This window comes from Protopterus annectens, chromosome 12.part0 (genome assembly GCF_019279795.1).
Source record: "Protopterus annectens isolate FY-2018-M chromosome 12.part0, PAN1.0, whole genome shotgun sequence".
Taxonomy (NCBI): Eukaryota; Metazoa; Chordata; order Ceratodontiformes; family Protopteridae; genus Protopterus; species Protopterus annectens.
In genome coordinates, this window is record NC_056746.1 from 138,904,585 (window position 1) to 138,927,856 (window position 23,272).

The following is a 23,272-nucleotide window of genomic DNA, read 5'->3' on the forward strand; positions in this document are numbered from 1 at the left end:
GTAGTAATGCACCAGTGGGGCATAACATTAATGGATTAACGCATGGAATAATATACCTAACATTAATGAATGGATCTAAAAAGGGGTTGGATTCACTAATGAGAACAATGTCACAGAAACTACAGATGTTTCATGAAGATTGGAATTATTGGATCAAAAACTGTTTAAACTAAAAAAATTGCAGTTGGAAAACATCAAAGAAAACAGAGTGCGGATAGGCTTTAGGCAGTGGAGGTATCCCACTGGGACAGACATTAATTCACCCCTACACAAAGATCTTGTGGCTCTCTTTGAATAGCAAGGGTGTGAATTTATGGAAGTCACAGTTCACCATAACAATAAGTTCATTGATAAATTAACTACAGAGGTAACAAGATTAATTGACAGTATTGTCAATGATAAATTATACCAGGATTACAAAGCCAAGCATGGATGGGTATTTTATAGTGTATATTGTGAAAAATAAGGGATACAAAATGAAGAAATACAAACAATACAAGAGAGTATGAAATGGGAAAATCCTCCCCCCCCCCTCCCACCACCACCACCACCGGCTTCACAAACATGGAAAGGATTTGATGAACATTCTGGTAATCAGGCAATAGGAACAGGAGCTGACAATCATACCAGCATGGAACATGAAAGTGATATGAATGATGGACACTGGCACAACAATAACTTTTCACCCAACAGCCCTAATTACCAGCAGGATTTTTCATTACCCAGGAGGTTGGAATGACTACAGAACCAACAAAGAGTGTATTACAACAGGAAGAACTATGGAAAGGGCCCATTTCAGGGCAAAGGAAATACCTATTATCAAGGCAATGCACCACCATACTGGAGGAGGAATACCTGAACAGGCATGGGGATGAGAACATCATATTTCAAAGAACAGAAATTGAACCAGGACATGAACTGGAGTTGGTTTGGAGGGAAGGCCCAGTGGTTGTATACAACAAGGAGAAGAATTTTAAGTTATATAATTACACGGAATACCCTATATGGACAGACATGGCTGACTATTTTCCAAAAGGTATGAATTTTGTACCTAAAAGTGAAATGAACTTGACTAATGTACTAATTGATTTAAAATTATATATACGTAGAATGAATTTTCAACTGTTATTTAAGCAGCATAATAGTAACAGTATTTATGATACACTAAGAACAAGTCGCTTATACAACCTGTCCTAAACATATTTGAAAAAAAAGTGTGAAATTGATCTAAGGGCTCGTTATGAGAGCAATAATAAAAAAAAGAAAGAAAAACAACAGTAATGATATAGGAGAGGAAATTATGGATTTCATACACTTTAATGAATTATGGGTAATGAAACCCGATAAGGGCGGGGGGGGGGGTATTGTAATTATGAAGCAGGAAACGTATAAGAACAACATAAATGCAATGTTACAAGCAGAAACATATGAAAGAAGTAGTAGATCAGAGTTAAACAGTGCATATTCGAGACTAACAAATCAAATTAGAGACATATTCATAGAGAGAAGAATAGACATGGATACATTTAAATAATTAAGTGTAACATCACCCTGAATCCCTACAATTTTCAGAGTGCCCGAAATCCACAAGTCAGTTAATAATCCACCTATGAGACCGATAGTGGATGTCAGGGGCTCCATTACTGTCCCATGTGCTCAGTATATTGATACTAAGTGTAAACATTACTTAACACAAGAACAACATCTGTGTAGGAATTCTTAGGATTTTCTGTCAAAAACAAACACTATTAGATTTGAAAAGGAAGATATCATGACTACAATAGATGTAAGGGATCTATACACCATTATTCCACACAGTATAGCCCTAGAATGGACTAGGGAGTATTTGGAGAGCAAAAGCTTGGATCAAGTTATAGTAATAATAATGTCATAGAACTTTTAGAAATTGTTCTCACCAACAACTACATATACTTTGAGGAAGAAATTTACAAACAAAAAGAAGGAGTAGCCATGGGCTCCCCAGTGTTGTCCTTTTTGGCAAATGTAGTTATGTTGGAGTGAGAAAGGAGGTTCGTGCATAACAGTGTCCATATAGATAATATTACATTTTATTTACGCTATCTGGAGGATATTTTCCTTATATGGGAAATGATAAGACTACATTAAAAAACTTTCTATAATATATTAATGAAAGTACAGAGTGCCTTAAGTTTACATGTCAATATAACAAAAATGAAATGCCATTCTTGGATGTTATGCTCAGGAAGAATCATGATTTGGGGGAATATGTAGCTAGTATATACAGAACACCAACTTACTCCAACATGTTACTCCACTTCTTTAGTTGCCACCCCTTTAAACAGAAAAGGGCAGTGGCAAAGGGCCAATTGGTTAGAGTGGCCAGAATGAACACTCTAGATGAAGACTACTATAAGGAGGTAGATACCCTAATAGGGATGTTAACCAGAAGAGGTTACCCATTAGGATTATTAAATGAGTTAACATTAGAAGTTACATCTAAGAGAAAAATGGGTTTTACCAACCTATTTTGACAAGGAACTCACCAAATGAGGTAACCACCAGTATTAATGGCAACTATGGTAACAACAAACATACAATAATGCCTTTATTATAACCTTTAATAAAGCTAGTGGTAACATAAAGTGGATTTTGAATAAAAACTGGAAAGTGCTACAAGAACACCCAAACATAATCAATGACATCAGGGTAACACCTACTATTATTTATAGAAGAGGCAGTAACATAAAAATATGGTTGAAGCACAAAGTAAAGTGATAAATGCTTTAAGTAATAGGATGACAAAATGGGGGAGATGTAGTTACTGCAAATATATACTTGAGGGTACTCGCATCAATTTAAAGGGAAGGAAACTGAATATAAAGGGCAAATACAACTGTGACACTGCAGGTATAATTTACATTGCAAAATGTCAAGGATGTGAAGGGTTTTATGTGAGAAAAATGGAGCGAAAGCTCCGTAATTGTATTTATGAACATTTATACGAAATTAAAAAAGAAAGAACCACGTATGCACTGTTTAGGCACTTAAACGAACATTCTGACCACTCCTTTAAATTTAGTATACTAGAAAGAGTGGAGAAAGAAAAGCGGGGGGGGGGGTCCTTGGATAGTAATTCTGGAGCAACATGAATTAAAATGGCAACTGCAACTAGAAGCATATAGACAAGCAGGACTAAATGATCATGTCAATATTGCTCCCATCCTGAAACTAAAAGCATAGGAGAGATGAATTAATAAAATAACATTTTATTGCTATTATTAATGTTTTATTTATCACTGATTATTGTGTATGACAACTACATGAATTAACTTCAGCAGTATAATAAATTTTAAAAATAGTATAACAAACATACAGTAATGCATGGATTAATGATAATATTTATTTTTTTGGGATATGTAAAATAGGGAAATGTTGCGTTAAAAGTTTAAAAAGGTCATTTGACCAACTAAGTTTATTTAAATGCTTTCAAAACTGTTACATTTTGTATCTGATGAAGTTTTAAATGGTTTAAAATGAAAGCGCTTATACGCTTACTGGATTATAGTGCATTTCTTGAATTAAACCTGTGTTTTATACTCTTATTGGATTGTATCACAATTCTTGAACAAATTTGAGGTTTTACAGCTTGATTTTGAACTGTTTGACTTCCAGCAATAAATACTTTTAGTTTAAAACCCCCAGACTTTCCAAGAAACTTGATTACTAGGAGAGGCTTGACAGCTTATCACTATACTCAGTCTCTTACAGGTGTTTACATTCAGATCTATGCCTGGGTTTCTGTGCCATTAGGGACTCCATCTTCCTTGATCTCTTGCATCTCCACAAGACCAATAGCTCCACAAATACCAGAACTATGGAATTAAATCTATGTTATTCATCTGTAAATATGTTTGTAATTAATTGCTATGTTAAATTGTTAATCGCTATGTAATCCAATGTAACTACTGTCTGTTTTAACTGTGGAGCTTTTCTCCACGGGCCTCCTCTGAAAATGGACCTACGTCCAGTTGGACACTCCCGGTCAACAAATGTAAATAAATAAATAAATAAATCCCCATCAGTATAGATATAAAACTCATTGGAGAATCATATTTATCAAACATTTACCCCATCTCTGGAATAAATTATCCCAGCATGTTTAGGAAAGTGACATCCCTGCATCCTTTCAGTCAAACCTTAATGAACTGGGTTCCTTACAAAGTAGGTATAAATTGATCTGGACAGACCTGCTTTGCCCTTCCAGACATAGGAAGGTATACCTTGAAGGTGGCATTTGGAAAGTACATATTTTCTCTGGACTCACTTGCCTTGTAATTCCTATGATCCTATATCCAGCTGTTTCCTCATAAATGAAATTGTTTCCATTTTTTTAATTGACTAAAGAACAAAGTTAAAACAAGGCATTGGAACACTTGCAGTGTTTTGTGACAGGCAGATGAACTGGGTTCCTTACAAAGTTTATAACCATTTCCGTATGAAGTTGATACATACAGAACAGGGAACACCTGGAGAAATAGAAAATGACATTTTGGGTAGGGGGTACATTATGGGGCAGAGAGCTGGAACCTTCTTCTGTGAGTGTTCCAGAAGGTGCATACTAGTACAAGAATGTGGTAGAATATGATAAATATTCCAGAAAAGTTCACAAAATGGACAGAATACCCAGTTTTAAATTACTTACAGACTTTAGGTAGGTTAGACTTGTGCACTTTGTAATGTAATCAGATTTACTCCAAAGTAGCCATCAGCTTGTAAAAATGCACACATGTATTTTAAACCAGTTGTAATATGAATGTTACTCAGCATGAGTAAACTAAATTTGTTCTTATTTTCTAGGTGAAGTTATCAGTTTATCTGGAATACCTACGGATGATGAAACTCCCTGTCTTTCTTTTCATATTGTTTTTACATGTATGTCAGCAAGTGGCATGTTTCTGTCGTAGTTACTGGCTCAGCCTGTGGGCAGATGACCCTGTTATCAGTGGGAGGCAACAGCATGCAGATTTACGACTTGGAATATATGGGTTCCTTGGGGTTGCTGAAGGTATGCTCTGTCTTATACTAGAAAATAACTTTAATTTAAGAGCAGTAAACACATTTATAAGCAATAATTTAAAATTTTCTTATATTTTTTAAAAGCATTTGGTTGTTTAAATATGGGAACACAAAAAAGGGATAAAAGATGGACCAGGTGTAAATGAAAACCTGTGTTGAAAGACAAGTGATTTAGATATTGAATTTTGTAAGTTTGTGACATCAGCTAACATGTGACTGTCTTCTACATTTGTAATATGAAGGTCTTTTAGTATGTTTTTAAATCTACCTAATGAAGCTGAGGTGACAACGTATTTGTATTTTTGATTGCACTTATGGATTTAATTAAAGATTTTTAATGCATGGACCAGTGAGCCTTTGTCTTTTTCTGTTTACAGATGGAGATGAAAATTTTATTTAAAAATATATTACTATTATCAAGAGTTAATTTTAACCTGCAAAATACAAAAATGGTATTTTTAAATATTTATAACAGGGCATTTGAAATAACTGCAAATCAGGCTGCTATACTAAAAACGTTTCATAGCTAGACGACATCAGTTTTTTGAAACAGTTATGAAGTTCAAACAGATTACTTTTCTCCTATTTCCTAGAAACCTTTCCACTTGCACCAGTGATAACCTTTCCTCTTTTTCAGTAGTAATATAGTAATACAATATAATATTGAAGCTTCTCTTACATTTTGGTCAGAAATTAATGCTTTGAATTTCATCATTGCCACCAAAAGCATTCAAATGAAAGATTAGTTCTATTCATTTCTTTAAGATAATGAATATTCGCAACTTGCAATCTTCTCTAACCCTTCCATTTGTCTAGAGTTGTCCCCACATGGAAGTGTCTGGGGTGTACTTAACACCAAAAAGTGAATTTCTAAACTAAAGTTGACATGTCTGTAACAAAGGTGCATCAAAAACTTGCAGCTCTATTGCCTAGTTCCATCTAGCAGAAGGCTGCGCTCCAAGCTGAATTACTTCACAGACCAAATACATTACACAGTTAATCAGCAAGCTTGAAAAAACCTTGCAAGATTTTCAGCTTTGCTAATTATTTTACGAGTACCTATAATGCATGTAATACTACTCAAAGAATGGACCTTCCAAGCAGACTAAGCTATTATTAACTCATCTTCATTCAAACTAATCAATAAATAGCTAAGCCCAGACCTCTCACTATTGCTTGCCTGGAATCATGTTGCCAAACAGCTAAGGTAATCAACTACATATCAACTGCATGTGACAAAAACTTCTACCAAACTAGGTAGTGCATAGCTGAGCCCATACCTTTCTGTAAAATGGAACATCTTACAACAGGCCAACCAGTGAGTTAGTGTATATACATCCTTTCTTCAAAATGAATAGAATTCATGAATACAGTTTTATTAACAGCCACTGAGTGAAGACCACCTAGGCAAGACTGAATAGTGCACTGACAAAGGTAAATAGTGATTTTTGTGTGTGAGGGGACAAAGGCTCAACAGTTGCATGCAGAGGTCTGTCCCCCTATTCACATTATTTAGTATGACCGAGGTTAATAACGTTTGTACAAACGATATAATACATAAAATAGTGCAAGTTTTGTAAAAAGGGCTAATCAATCAGTCTCAATCAAATTGGTTTTGACTTAACAGCCATCAAGCTGACAGCCTATTTTTCCTGAGAATAACTCTGCCTTTAGAACTCTGCCTTTGCATTTTATATATTTTTATCTAATTAGGGTTGTTATCTCCCTTTCACCCTTATTGATTATCTTACCTAGGATTTTTCAAACTATATATTTCCTTAGCTTTCTTATTCCTGCTATCCAGACTCCTGGCATTCTTAGACATTGATTCTAAAAAGTATAAATGACTTTGTCCATTACCTGCCCTGCACCCTACTAATATCTTACTAATATCTCATACTAGCTTGCTGTTTACCTTCCCCTTTATTCCTACTGTTTTTTTTTTATCTAAATACTGTGTCTTTCTTGCTATCCACAGTTTAATTACTGTATATAATACTTATGACCTTGTTTTGTTGTTTCTTATTTGCTTTATTTAATCTATTCTATTCATGCTTCAACTTCCGATGTCCTTCTCTTTATCCATGGCTCAGCTATTAGGTTCTCTTATGACTGATAATGTTCATTTGCTTGGAATGAATTCACTATTCCCAATTCCCTGATTTAAATTGTGTCATTGAGATTGTATCATGTGTGGGATCTTTGTTCACTCTTGCAAGGTGCTTCTCTTTCCCCATGGTTGTGTAACTATGGATTTAGTATATTTAAGTAAGGGGTTGTGGAGGCAGAGTCCCCCATATGCTAGGTGAGCAAAAGCTTTCCCTGTACAAAAACAGTGTATTTATGCTGTGCAGTTTGTTTTATGAGTAACTTGTATTTTCAGTTTGAGATTGAACACATCTGCGCAGACATCAGAGGTTGACTGATCATAAGAGATCGTTTCATACATTTTAAGCAAATAAAACTGACAAGGCAGTCCTTGTAAAAGCTAAAAAAACTGATAAAGAAGTATATGCCAATGCTTGCAAGACTTGAACTCATATCATTCAGAGTACAATTCAGTTTGCGCATACACATTTGATCCACTGCCAGTTTTCAAGATGACACTGTACCTCAAAACTGAAAATGTTTGAATCAAGTTGCATTTGTGGGACAGAAAACATATATACTAATCCTGTGCATCCTATGTTTCACATTTAAGTATTAATTTATATGTTAAAGAATCAAACGTTAGTTAAACTGCTTGTTTTTGATCTCTTTCCATCATTTATCTTTTGGAGGTAAAAAGAAAACTGGCTGTCTGTTGTTTCTGTGCCCCAGTACTTGCCTGTGAGAGGTAGAAAGCTGCAAATTGTGCATAAGACTCCAAGTGTCTGCCCTTTTCAGTGGTATGAAGGGGCTACAATGTTGCATGTAGTCTTTCATTTTTTATTCTTGGGAGATTCCAAAAGGAAGAGATTTATTGTAACTTGTAACTTGTAACACTCTTAGGTACTGCTTTGTTAACTGGGTTTTGTCTCAGAAGCATGCACCATAAGCTCTATTAAGTAGCCTCAAACATTGTTCTTTATCTGTGGAATTGCAATTTGATTGTACTAAGTCACCCTGCATTTTCCATAGAACAGAGAGATAAAGCCATAGCTGTGAATGAAGTGATCTAGGATTAACTAACAACTTGGTACTGGAAAAGCCATGAATAGTGAAACTGAGTGGCCAATGACAGCTTATCCATTTGTGGACAGGAGGCAGGTAGCAAGATCTTCAGTTGTGCTGACACTGAGTAGAGGATGGGACAGCATGCAATGCAAAAGCTGGGGTATGCTCTAGCAGTGTAAGGCCTGAGATGTATATCTGTCTTTTTAATTTCTCCAAGTCTTTTGTGTTTCTAATACCATGATGGGAATGGACCCCATTCCTAATTCAAAATACGATTAAAGTTCATGAAATTAGTATTGTTTCACTCTTTGATGTTAGCTGAAAGTGCTCTTCACAGCACCCGCAATGTGCCCAGTAATGACTCCTGCAATTCGTACGGTGTTACATGAATTGGTAACATATCTAAATTCCATTGTAAATTCTTTTTTATAAGACCAGTTGCTCCTACTACTATTGGAACTGTCTGGGTATCTTTCTTCCACATGGCTCTTGTTTCTGCATGCAGATCAAGGTATTTTATGACTTTGTGTCTCAATATATGCAAGACACTGTAGTCACTAGGTGTGGCGATTTCAATGATCAATGCTACTTTTGTCTTCTTCTCTTGGACCACTATATCCGGTTTTCTAGCATCTATCTTTTGGACTGTTGGTATTGAGTGATCCCATGTGATGTAAACTTCATCATTTTCTATGATTCTCTGTGGCTGATGTATCCAGTGTTTTTCAGCCACTTCGATACCATAATGTTTTCACAATCTCCAGTGTAACAATCTCGCCACATTATTATGCCTTTCAGTATACAGTCCCTCTGCCATTAGAGAGTAGCAACCAGCAATAAGGTGTGTGACTGTTTCCAATTTGGTTCCACAAAACCAACATATGTCTGTTTCTCCCACGTGTTCAATGGACTTAGTAAACCAGAGTATACGTAGCCCACGATCTTGGGCTGCCAATATTAACCTTTCATTTCTTGATGTAAATTCACCTCTCCTTAACCATTCCTGTGTTCATTCTTGATCAACATGAGGCTCTTCCAGAAGTTTTCTATACTTGCAACTATATTTATGTTTTTTCCGCATTTCTTGCCTTCTCATCTGGTCCTTCACCTTATATTCTTTCTTTTGTTTTTTAGCACATTGAGTTGCTGCCTGTTTTTTATCTACTTCTGGTTTGATTTCCATTCCTGCTTGATGTCGATATGCTTCTGCTAAATTAAGCAGAGACGTCATCTTAGATTTTATTCTCCTCATGTTTCAAAACTATCACCACATTTGGATCTTGTGAGGTCAGTAGATATGTGTGGAGTCCCACGATTGCAGATCTATACATGTAATCAATTTCAAGGAGGCCCAGCCTCCTTCAGAATGGGGAATATATAATCTTGGTATACATTGATTTTTATAAATCATTTGGTGAGCATGAAGTATCCTTCTTGTTTTAATATCCAATCTATCCAACACTTTTTCGGGCCAGTCAAGCACTCCAAAACTATAAGTTAGGACAGGAAGAACAAACTGATTTATAGCTTGGATCTTATTCCTAGGTGTCAATGCTGTTTTCAGGATTAATTTTGAGTCTTCTAAAGTACTCCTTATCAAGCTTTATTCGCATTTGTTCATGTCTTATTTCTGATCCTTCATCAGTTCCCAAGTATTTATACACCCCCTCTTGCTCAAGTTCTTTTATATCACATTCTTATCCCAAACTGATGTTTTCCTGGTGGTACAATTTTCCTTTTTTAAAGGTTGCTTTTGCACATTTATCAAGACCAAATGACATTCCAATATCATCTGAAAAAGTTTTGACATCCTGCAGCTGTGCTTTCAGTTCCTCATCTGATGAGCTATACAATTTTAAATCATCAACAAAGAGAAGATGAGAAGTCATTAGACTTTGTTGTTTTCTAGAAGCCAAATTATAGCCATGACCTAAGCTGTTAAGTAAACAGCTTAATTGATTAATGGCAAGGCAAAATAGCAACAGTAACAGGGAGTGACCCTGGAATATCCCCCTTTGGATTTATATCCCTGGGATAATAATATGTCCTTTATCATGGCTTAATTGCAAAGTGGTCTCACGGTTATTGTAATGTAATCAATCAGTGCAGGATGTACCTTATACATTTTTAAGCACTCTTTTATCCATGAATGTGGGATGCTATCAAATGCTTTTTTATAGTCAATCCATGCCATACTTAGATTCTTCCCTTTCTTACAGTTCTCCATTATAACTTTATTTAACAACAAAGGATCCTTTGTTCCATATGACTTTCTTTTATTGCCCTTTTGTTCTACTGTCATAATTGAGTTTTCTTCTAAATGTCTATAAACTCTGTCGGCGTCAATCCCAGTGTATAATTTATATGTCATCGGAAGACAAGTTATTGGTCTATAATTTTTAGGGTAGCTTGCAGGTTCACTCTTAAGTAAGAGCATTGTTTTATCTGTTGTTAACCAGTGCGGTGTCTGTTCAGGGTGTGTGCATAATTAGTTCTTACTCATGGCTAGATCCTCGTGTAAAGAAGTTAATACTTTAAGGCAAAAGTTAGGTACTGCATCTGGGCCTGGGGTTTTCCAATTAGTGGCTTTTCTCAACTTTGTTTCAGTCTCTCTGGCTGTTATTTCATTCCATTTCATATCCTGTACCTTTAAACTTCTTATTCTTTCTTTTACTTCTTCTATCCATTTAGCATCTTTGTTATGTTCCACAGGATCTTCATAGATACTTCTCCAAAATGTTATCTACTTCCTCTTTTTTTGGCGGTCTGTCAATTTCTTTTACCTTATTTCCCAATTATATCTGCAGTGTAGGTGCTAAGATGGGCACCTACAGTGTAAGGACTGAGATGTACACCTTTAAGGGCTGAGATGTATACCTGCACTGTAAGGGCTGAGATGTGCACCTGTGGATTAGGAGCCGAGATGTACACCTGCAGTCTAAGGGCTCAGATGTGTACCTGCAGTGTAGGGGCTGAGATGTACACCTGCAGTGTAAGGGCTCAGATGTGTACCTGCAGTGTAGGGGCTGAGATGTACACCTGCAGTGTAAGGGCTCAGATGTACCTGCAGTATAGGGGCTGAGATGTACACCTGCAGTGTAAGGGCTCAGATGTGCACCTGCAGTGTAAGGGCTGAGATGTGCACCTGAAGCTTTCACAAAGCATAACATTTGTAATCAGATTTGACTTGTGAGTGAATTATACACAAGCCTGGGGGATGGTGCTGAAGGTCCCTCCTTCAGTGAATGTGCATGTCATTCCACCAGGCAGAAGGCACCACCTATAGCCTCAGAAACCTCAGCCACACCAGTCCACTCATGTTGCCTCCTCACTCCAGGTTATACATGTCCAACTATGTTTTATTTATTCTTGTACCTAAACTGTGGAAATCACTCCCTTCCCAATCTTAAATCTTCTTATCTCAAATTTCATAGCTTTCAGAAGGCACATATGATTATCAAATCTAAATACTCTTAATTCCCAGTAGGGCACATAAGAAAATCCTCCCTCCTTCTGCCTCACATTTTTCTTCTCCTGTTGCCAAGGCCAGCCTTAGGTAAACTGTCACCTTAAAAAGAGGGGCTCCACAGTGCCCCCCACTGCCCACTGGCCCCCACATCACCCAGTGCACCAGCCACCATCCTGTATCCTGGCCTACCCACACCATCCAAATTACTTTTTTCCTTCATTTTCCTGGTTTGCCTTACTCTTCAGTTTTTTTCCTGCATTTATTCATTTATTTAACACCCTTTAGGTAGGCAAGACTGCACTGTGATAATTGTGCAGGAAACAACTGCATTAATACAGACATCTGTCAATGGATGAGGTACATTTGCAATTTTTTAAACAACCCTTTGCATCTAATCATGGTCTGAGCATAGATCATAATTAAGAGAAGGAATTCAATCTTTGCTCTTTTCAACTTTGTTTTTTCCTGAATCCTTTCAATAGAACCTAATTGACCAAGGCTACACTGGAATAACTGCGATGGAAATAACTGTATTATGTCAGGGGGGCCTGGGGTCTGCAAGGTCTCCAGCAGCCATGTGGGTTCTGGATGTTCTGAGGTGCATTGTATTGTTTTTTTTTACACAACCTTTTCATCCAATGGTAGCCTGAACAAAAATAATGATTAAGAAAAGAAATTCAGCTTTACTTTTCAACTTTAGTTTTATCAGAATCCTTTCAATACAACCTAACAGAACAAGATTACATTGTAATACCTGCAGTGGACATGACTACATTAAGCCATGTGGGTTCTACAGGTACTGAGGTGCATTCTACCTCTTTTTTAAACAAACCTCATCCAATGATGGCCTAAATGAAGGTCATGATTAAGGGAAGAAATTCAGTCTTGCTCTTCTACTTTGTGTGTTGTTTTTTTTGCTGCATCCTTTCAACATACCCTAATGGACCAAGACTACAGTGTAATAATTAAATGAAACTTGGGGGTCTAGCTACCAATAGACACCCAGAATCCATGGGCTTATAGATGGTCTGTGGTGCATTTTAGAACTTTGTTTCCACCTTTTTGATCCAATGAAAGCCTGAACAAAAATCATCATAAGGAAATAAATTAAATCTTACTTTTTTACTTCAAAACTTAATGCTCAAAGTTTAGCAAGTAGCATTGCACAATAAGTAGAGAATACAAATGCTTGTGGTGATATATGAATTATGTCTAGAAATGGCACCTGACTCCCTACCTCACTCTAAAGTGGGTAGTACTTCTCTGTGTATACCCCCTCTGGTGTTAAAGTGGGATAAAAATTAAGGGACATGTGGCCACAGTCATGTATTACAAGTTTCTGCTATCATATGTAGCTGCAGCACATCTCCTCACCTCTATCCATAAAAGGCAACTACCTTCTGTGTACCCCTCTGATATCAGACTTGGACAAAATTGAAAACAACAAATAGAACATATTTGCTATCAGACATATATAAACAAAATGCTTCTTTTTTCTCCCACAAAAGATAGCCACTTGTATCTGCATATGATGTTTGTTTAGGAAAGTGAAAAAGAAATTGCAGCAATGCTTCCTTTTAGTTTTAGACAGTACACTGCTGTTATGCACGCTTAGTGACCCTCTGTGTGCTCATCTAAAGTTTGTAAAGAAGGTTAAAGAAACAATGAAAACATGGTTCCCTGCCAAACACACAAGTGTGACCTCTTAGGTTTGGGAGGAAAGTTAAAGAAACAATGACATCATTCCCGGCTCTCCACACAAGCTACAGTGATCTTCCATGTGCAGTGTCCACCTCTGAGCAGCGCTGGGTTTATACTAGGTGGGATTTAGGGCAAAGGCCAGTACTTGGCCTGTGTCAGAGCTCACTTTTACAGCTCTGGAGGGTGGGAGTCACTAACCCCTAAGATGACCTGAAAGTCTGGGTGTTCTGAGATGCATTTTATTCTTTATTTTTTGTTTATTTTTATTTTTTGAGAGAAGACTGTTTAAACTGAACAAGTGACAACAGGGTCAGATACTTAAATCAAGATGACCACCCCTCCCCACTAAGCAATTATAGTCAGTTCTAAGTACAATTCAGACATTGGATTGTAATAAAATAGGAAAGCAATATAATGCATTTCACCTTTGTTCCAAACAAACAGTTGCATGCATTAAATATTCTAAACTGCTTCTCACAAATCACACTAGTCCTTCAAAGCCAGAATAATAAGCAAACAACATCAGGCAACTAGCCGTTTTCCTCCACGGTCAGTCTCGGAAATTGTACGTACTCTATCTGTGAATATAAAGTGTCCAGTTAAGTAGTCCATGTTACTTCTCACGCATGCATATTATTCCTGCAAAGCCAGATAGTGACTGCTTAAATTGACATGACAGTCAGTTTCCTTCATCCAACCAAAACCAACCCCCACCCAGCAGTTATTGCCATGACATCTGATGGCTGTCTAGGATTATTTCACCTAAACAGCTCCATGAAAACAAGTTGCCACACAATTGCTGTTTTTGCTATTCAGAAAACCAGAATATTGCCGAACATATCTGGTTGTTCACTACCAGCATCAGTAAAAATAAATAAATAATACCTTACAACTTCTGTCTTCACATTGTGTCATTGCTCTCAGCTGTTCAGAATTCTGAGAATGTCCCTTGTAAAATTTTTGATGTTTTGGTAAAGTGAAAATTGCAGTTGATCAGTAAAGCCAGACATTAAAGATTCTTCTTATTTCTTTGAAAACTGCATCACTTTGATGGAAAATGCCATAGCTTTGCACCTGCATCTGAATGTTGTGCTGTGTCCATTCTACGTAACCTTGCAATAATCATGACATAATTTGACTTGATTTGTCAAGTCAAGTGAAGCACCTCCCCCCGTGGCACCTGTCATGTTGAGAGCACAGTTTAACAGGGGCCTATTTATAAATTTCTGTGTTTTCCATAGCAAAAAAGCAATCTATTTCATTACTCTACATATGAACGGAGCACTCCTACAAGCACAGTGCCCTAGGTGGCTGCCTAGCTGGCCAATGAGTAAGACTGGCCCTACCTGTCAATTATCCCTCTTAAAATTATTATCCTTCTTTTTCATTCTTGTCCAGCATCTAAGTCATTAAGTGACCATCTGGTTTACAAATCTTTGTATATAGTGCAAATATGTTTATTTTGTTTGTAATAGTGCCATCTTTTACTTTTTAATTATATGCCGTAGGTACCTTTGTTTATTCATCTAGCAGTATTTGCATATTAACCCTGGGCTTAGACTGAAAATGGTCAGAACTGGTTGGTGCTCTACCCCAGGAAACAAATTTAAATAAATAAATAAATGACAAACACCAGCACTGTGCTGTAATCCTTTATCAATTAAATTAAAATTTATAATGTATTATTAAAAATAATATTTATTTAGTAGTTGTTCATTATTTTAAGGACCATAACCCCCTGCAGGATAAAGGCTGCAATCCTCATCTGTCTGCTTCCTCCCCTGTTGTCTTTGTATGCCGAGGAGGAGGAAGGAATAAACGGATTACTAGAGAAAGAGACAAAGGTTATTGACAGGGAGTGGAAGAGAAAAGGATGTATTAAAATGTGCAAACTCATGTGATTTTACTGTTATAAGAGTAATGCTTGTTGTGAGGCTTGTCACTGTTTAGGTGACGTTTATTTGCTGGCTTGTATTATGAGAACTAACTGTGCTGTTTTTGTACTGTTACTATTGTGTTTGCTAGATAACAATGTAGTGTACTATCCATAGGGCTGCTGTTAATTTTCCTGTTGGATAGATCTTGCCTATTTTCTTGACAGATTTTACAACTGCAACACCTTCTACCCATTATTAATATTTCAACTGAGATTGGAACGTTATGTGTGAGAACCGTCAAAAACTGTTCTTGGCTTGTGGGAATATGATTATGTCCTCTGCTGTGCACACTTGCATGTTTGAAATGAGAGCTTAGCATTGGCGCAGTTGTTGTTCCGTGATGTTTTATTCTGTAAGACGATTCTCCTTGTGAATAGCAAAAACTATGGGTCGTGCTATCAGAGAAAGCCACCCTTAGATGTCAGAACTTTACTTAGGTGATTTCTGTATACTAACATCTGCTTCAGCGGCAGTTTCTTGTGAAACTTTCTTGGCTTCTAAGTGAGCACTGGTGGAATTGTTAGGCAAACTGAACCCTGAGGCATATGCCTCTGTTCGACTGTGCAGTGCCAATCACTCCTGCATGACAATACTTGTTCGCCATTCCTGTGCGTGCAAATCCGTCTCAGTTCATGCACCCTTTCTGTAAACTGAGCATCTGACCTTTATGTATATGTACAAATGATTTGGAAACTGCTTCCAGGTAGTAGGCTCATGTTTCAGATGCTAAACAATAACAATGTTCTGATTGGTAAGAATGGCTTTCTGATGTCATTAGATTTATTTCAGAAGATGAATTAAGCACTGTTTCAAAGCATAATCTCCCCTCCCACTTTTCTCACTCAGATCAAATCACATGACATATAGCAAGGTGATGGGTGTCAATTTATTATTTTCTCTGTTTTGAGATGTATATGTTGTATATCATCATCAACAGACTGCTGCTGGAGTTTGTCCTAGATATTATACTGCACTTTAGGAACACAAAGGTGGGGTACTACTGTTGTTTCTTTCGTGTTCTTAAATTTATGGAAGTTATATTTTATGGTCACAGGACCAAAGACCCGAGGAACACTATTCTTTGCAGATTGTATGATCTCTGGCTTCTCTCTGGGGGCATGGTAAACATGTCAGACACTCAGTGGGCTGTCATGGAAGATTATTCTGTATTAGTAACATTTCTATGGCTGGTACTATGTTGGGAAATTGAAGTATAACAAAAATTATAAACCAGAGAGAAACAAGTGAAGTGGTACATCTGCCATTATGATATGTGCCTTACACAACACTACTTTTTAATACTAACCTTCTGAGTTGCTGTATTTAATGGTAACAATTATTTGTTTTATTTATTTTACTTTATTCATTTTTCACAGGCTTTGCAAAATTTTGGTCAGTTCTGGTTGTATTTCTTGGAGGAATTCTAGCATCTCGGCACTTACATCTTCAGCTCCTGCACAATGTCCTCAGGTCCCCGATGAGTTTCTTTGAGAAGACACCCATTGGAAACTTGCTGAACCGATTCTCTAAAGAAATTGATGCCATTGACTCTGTGATTCCAGATGGCCTGAAATCTCTCCTAGGATTTCTGTTTACTCTGCTGGAGGTTTACGTGGTGATATTGGTTGCAACTCCCATTTCCGCGGTGATCATTGTGCCTCTGACAGTGTTATATTTCCTTATTCAGGTATGCATTTCTTGGAAGATTGTAGCTGTATGAAGAGCTTGAATGTCTGCTACCTGCCAGACTGTGCTTTTGTTAATTACTATATGTGGATGGAAAATAATGTACATATTAGTATTGCATTCTCACATAAACAAATTGTAACAAGAGGAAACGACTAGTAACATACGTTTTAAATCTTCGCATCTCTTCACTGAAAGAAACTAAACTTTTAGTAAGAATCTCAAATGTTATCACTGGAGAAAGTAGCCCACTCTATAACCATCAAAATGACACTATAGAAGTGCAGGATAAAGTACGATCTAACCCAGGAATCCACAAATCGATTTTATTACTTCAAAAAATAAATAAAAAATATTAACGATAGGTGTCAAATGTTTTTTATTTATTTTTTAAAATAACAAAATCGATTTGTGGATTCCTGGGTTGGATTGGACTTTATCCTGCACCTCTATACTGTCATTTTGATGGTTATAGCATGGGCGTATTTTTTGTACTAATTGACATTAGTTTCCACTGTGGTATTGGCGACAGTAGGTAAAAAGCTTAAAGTTATCATTTCCCTCAAAGTTAGTCATAAAGCCTTTTTTACTATAATAGAAAACTAAGACAGGGACACTAGTGTTACTCCCAACTGTTATATAATCATACAACTTATTTTGAAGTGGAAGTCATCATTAGGGTCAAAGATGATAATTTAAGCTCCTTTTTCAGCCCATCCTCTCACCTGTTTCTCCCTTTGCTTCCCACCAAAATAAATTTAATACAGGTCCCACTGGCACTAAGACTAAAAATATAAGCTCCACGGGCCCAGACAAAATCCCTGACTGCATCTTGGTTTGTTTACCCCTCTTGACCCTATAAATCCTTAGCATTTCCACGTGTTGCACATCAGACATTTGGAGGACTTTCATATGGGTGTCACTACATAGAGAAGGTCTCACCACAGACTGTGGTAACTATACACTATAAACCTCACTAATAGTATATGCACATTTATGGAATGCATCACAGTTGAACTTATAAATAATGAAATAGATGGCTTTCAGTCCACTGACCCTCATCAGATTTTGGTTCATGAAAGAGAGATCTTGTCTTCTTGACACAGTTCCTGACTTAGCTGACTTCATTGAAAAGAGATACTGAAGCCATGAACAAGGGTCAATCTGTCCACACTGCCTGTGTTGACTTGGCAAACACATTTGGCACAATTCCCCATGCTGGTATTATCAGCAAGCTCATTTGACTGAAAAATAATTCCTGTCTCACATGATGGATAGCTAACTGGCTCACTGCTGAAACCTATGCAGTGAGAGTTGGTGGAACCCCTTCCACAAAAAAGAACATTTGTAGTGGTGTCTCACAGCTTTTGGCCATGACACTCGTTTAGTATGTGCTTATCTGTGTGAAGGCAGATTCCAAAGGTTTGTAGATGACTGTAAGCTGGGTGCTATTCTTCACTCAAAACACCAAATCCCAAAAGGGGCCATAAACTTTCCAAAAAACAAATCAGGAATCAAGCAAATTTGAGCTGCACTTTCTTTTGCACTTCTTCTGGTACCTCGGCTAACAAGCCTTCAAGGAATAAAAATGTTAAATCATTGCAGCCTTTTTATATCCCACCAGTTTTATATGCAAATGTATTTCATTCATTACACTCTTAATTGACACAAATCACCACCCACGCTTAAAGGTGTAACATCCTAAAGTGAAAGAAAAAACTAATAAATATTACATTTACCATGCATATACACTACAAAATTACATCATGAATATTCATTAACCAATACAAAATTGATGATATTATTATTGTTATTATTGTTATTATTATTATTATTATTATTATTATTAATCATTTCATAAAATAAACCAAGCTAAAATAATGTATTTATGTTACCTAACTGATTAAGTATACTTTTCTTTTATTACACTTTTCCTTGCTACTTTCATACTAACAAAATTTAAGACCTGCCATTTATTACAACTACACATATGTTTACTAACAAATACATGCCTTGAAATAAATTCTTTAAACATCCCAATGTATTTCTAAATTTAACCCATGTGGATATAAGGCTCCCAGGTTAACAAAAAGTTTTGTTTCCAACTTTAATAACCTATGTACAAATCCCCCCCCCCCCACCCATATTATGAAATCCAAAGGGTCGTGCCAGAACACTGAAGAAAAAGCTGCACACATTTCTCCCATGGACAGAACAAAAATGTTGGGCCTCTGGGCTCTCCAATCTCTTATTTCTAACATCACCCATATGTTCTAATATTCTCAACTTTTCCTTTCTTTTTGTTTGCCCAATATGCCACATTGTTGGTGTGCATCCACACCAAATAATATAAATGACCCCACATGAGTTACATTTGAATTAATTTTTTATCCAGAACTTCTTTCCATTAATGACCCATCCATCATATTTTTTATTCTTTTACATACTTTGCACATTCCACAAGAAAAAGCCCCCAGTCTTTTCCCCACTGTGTTCTTTGCCCTATGATTCAGCAATTCCTTTAAATTGCTGAATCTGCTATATGAAAAAGTAACTTTCTTCGAGAACAATTTCACACAAGGACACACACATTCAGGCAGCAATAGATAAGGTTAGAGGAATACCAAGCAAAAAATGTTGTCAAAAAGGTCCCAGGAAAGATTACAATGCTAAAGATTTAGAGGAAATGGAGCGTATGTTTTATGTAACTAAGTTTTCTCCTTTCTCAGATATGTTAAGGGATTTGGTTAACAAGTTATGACCAGTAATTTATAGGGATGAAATTATAGGGAAATTGTTCTCGAAGAAAGTTACTTTTTCATATGGCAGATTCAGCTATTTAAAGGAATTGCTGAATCATAGGGCACAGAACACAGTGGGGAAAAGACTGGGGGCTTTTCCTTGTGGAATGTGCAAAGTATGTAAAAGAATAAAACATTTGGATGGATGGGTCATTAATGGAAAGAAGTTTTGGATAAAAAATGAATTCAAATGTGACTCATGGGGTCATTTATATTATTGGGTGTGGATGCACACCAACAATGTGGCATATTGGGCAAATGAAAAGAAAGGTAAAGCTGAGAATATTAGAACATTTGGGTGATGTTATAAATAAAAGATTGGAGAGCCCAGTGGCCCAACATTTTTGTTCTGTCCATGGGGGAAATTTGGACATCTTTTTTCTTCAGTGTTCTGGCACAACCCTTTGGATTTCATAATATGAGGGGGGGGATTTGTACATAGGTTATTAAAGTTAGAAACAAAACTTATTGTTAACCTGGGAACCTTATATCCACATGGGTTAAATTTAGAAATAAATTGGGATGTTTAAACAATTTATTTCAAGGCATTTATTTGTTAGTAAACATATGTGTGGTTGTAGTAAATGGCAGGTCTTAAATTTTGTTAGTATGAAAGTAGCAAGGAAAAGTGTAATAAAAGAAAAGTATACTTAAGCAGTTAGGTAACATAAATAAATTAATTTAGCTTGATTTATTTTATGAAATGATTAATAATAATAGTATCATCAATTTTGTATTGGTTAATGAATATTCATGATGTAACTTTGCAGTGTATATGTATGGTAAATTTAATATTTATTAGTTTTTTCTTTCACTTTAGGGTGTTACACCTTTAAGCTTTGGTGGTGATTTGTGTCAATTAAAGAGTGTAATGAATGAAATGCATTTGCATATAAAATTGGTGGGATATAAAAAGGCTGCAATGATTTAACATTTTTATTCCTTGAAGGCTTGTTAGCCGAGGTACCAAAAGAAGTGCAATAAAGAAAGTGCAGCTCAAATTCGTTTGCTTCCTGATTTGTTTTTTGGAAATGCTATTGTTAACTCACCTGCTGATTCTGTGATGCAACATGGGCTGGATCAGACCATCGCTTAGTATACTGACCATGAGCTCATAACCAGTCCTGAAACATGTGGCTTTACTTAGGAAATAAGAGTCATTGGTTGCACCATACCAATGAGACCGCATTTAAAATTCATGTGTTTATCCGAGATCTAGCTACTTTCAGTGAAAATAAACTATTCTTGGACTGTCATATATCAACCATAGTTAGGAAATCATTCTGCCCTTGTTAATTAATTTCCATTGGAATATCCTGTAGAGCAAAATAAGTCATATTAACAATTTATTCATCTCACATTATTCCCATTATTTAGTCACAAGTAAGAGGCTCTGTCTAGTGACACTGAGGGATTCTTAGATGAACTGGGATCTGATCTCCCCATGATGAATCTTTTCACTCCAGCATGTTTTATTCATATTTAACATGTCTGTTGACATCTTTTATTTCAGGTTGGTTCTGTAGGATCTGGATTTTTTGGTGTGCCTTCATTGCCATCGGTTCTTGGTTGGACATGTTCTGGGATTGAGCAATTTTTTTAGCTGAGGGCAATATCTCACCTCTACTGTTTTTTTATGATATATGTTAGGCTTTCTGGGATAAGGCAAATGTAGCTGACTAATGATCATCTTGGTGTTTGCAGAGCTGGGTTTTTTTTGTGATTCTGGTGGTTCCATGTTTCCCACTGGAGAATGGAGCGATATATTCAATCATGGGAGTTCTTGGAAGGAATATAGAGGTACAATAGGAATAACAACCCAAATGGTGGAATACATCATATGAGAATGGCTGAGGTGGGGATGTAGCCTGACATGGAGTCTCATTTGTGTGTCCATGATGTCTTTTATGATGATGAGAGGTCTTCAGTTCTCTGATTGCTTGGTAGTCTTGATATACTGGTATTGTGTATGCTTGGGTTGTGGTGACTTTCCTTTTCCTCGAATTGATGACTATACATTTTGGGCGCACTTCTTCATGCCAAAGTTCGTTATTGGAGTTTTCCAAAAGTGAGACCTTTCCATTTTTGAGTTCAGTTGTGCAGGTGATGTTTCTGTGGCAGTTGTGAATATTATTGGAGACCAGTTTGCATCTTCCATGTGACATGGGTTAATGCTTTCACATTGCCAGTTTCAAATCATCTGAATAAGTGGTCCCAAGTCCATTGCCTGTAGACTTTCACTCAGGACTGGTTTGGAAGGACCGGTGGCATCACTCATTTGACCTTTCCTCCATGACTTTAGCCAGTTCAGCTGTTGACTAACCAATTTTGACTGGTTTAGTTCTGTTTTGCTTTGTTTTTACATTGGCTGTGACATTGGCTTTTACATGCCAGAGTTTAGCCAGTCAAGTGATGGCTGTGGAGGCTATCAGTGCAAGAGATGATGCCAAGTGCTGGTTTCAGTCAAGTCAACCTTGCAGTGGAGGTGGGATTATGGATTTACATTTTTCCGAACTGGGTGTTTAAGAAGGATGAAGGGGTCAATAAAATTATTCTGCCAGATTTCAGTATCATGATGATTCATATATATGCATGGCAGGCTCCATGATCTTATGGGGCGCCATTTATGAGTCCCTGGTCAGTAGAATTTGTGGAGCAGGACCAAGACAGGGTCATTTTGTTTTCAGGTACATACAGGGGTAGATAGTGTAGTGTTGAATAGCATTCATGGAGCCTTTATTTGGTAGTGATTGACAGTTCCCATAGCACTTTTTGAGTTTAGATTCCATCGGAGAGGGGGGATGCGGGTGCTTTTGCTTTTGTTGAGTTTGCCCTTTGTGTGTTGTATGTCTGATAGGTGCTGGTTCACCACTGTATGTGAGGATTGATCTAGGGTAGGTTACAACATCTTTAGGAATTTTACATGAGGGGGGGTGAGGGGAATATTAATTGGCAGGGTAGGTAGCCAGAGATTATTGTCGTTGTCATTGTGGTCAGAGGTCATTTGTCGTTTTGTACCCACTCAGTCATATCTGCTGGGAAAGAAGAAGGTGTGGACTTTAATGAAGGGCTTGTGATTGTCTCTTTCTAGAAAGTTGGCTTTAGATGTTTCTTAAGAGAGAGAGAGATTTTTACTTGTGCTGATCAAGGGAGCCTTTTCATGAGGAATCTTTTTTTTCCTTGGGATTTGTGGCTGTCCTGCAGTTGTTGTACAGTTTTTTTTGTTACAGGGTATACCGTCTCGGGCGTTTTCCCTTGGTGGTAGGGGTTAGTCTTTTTGTTTTTCCTTTGATCATCTTGTCTTTGGGAGATGTAGAGAGGCTGTTGTGTAGCAGGATTCAGTTGTGGGAACATTTCCATCCATAGTGAGGCTTGGGATATCACATATCACACTTAAGGAGTGTAAAAAAGTCAGCTTTTGAAAAATTTTTTTTGTAGTCTTTTCTTTTGGGGTGGGGGGTGGG

The 23,272-nt window shown here is 36.9% G+C and overlaps 1 protein-coding gene across 1 annotated transcript in view; it reads left to right on the forward strand.

Moving 5' to 3' along the window:
* LOC122816398 (multidrug resistance-associated protein 1-like) overlaps positions 1 to 23,272 on the forward strand; it is a 786,965-nt gene that overhangs the window by 629,422 nt on the left and 134,271 nt on the right. Inside the window, exons 22-23 of the mRNA XM_044089156.1 lie at positions 4,840 to 5,047; positions 16,698 to 17,008. Of these exons, the coding sequence (XP_043945091.1) occupies positions 4,840 to 5,047; positions 16,698 to 17,008 (519 nt within the window). The remainder of the gene's footprint in view (positions 1 to 4,839; positions 5,048 to 16,697; positions 17,009 to 23,272) is intronic.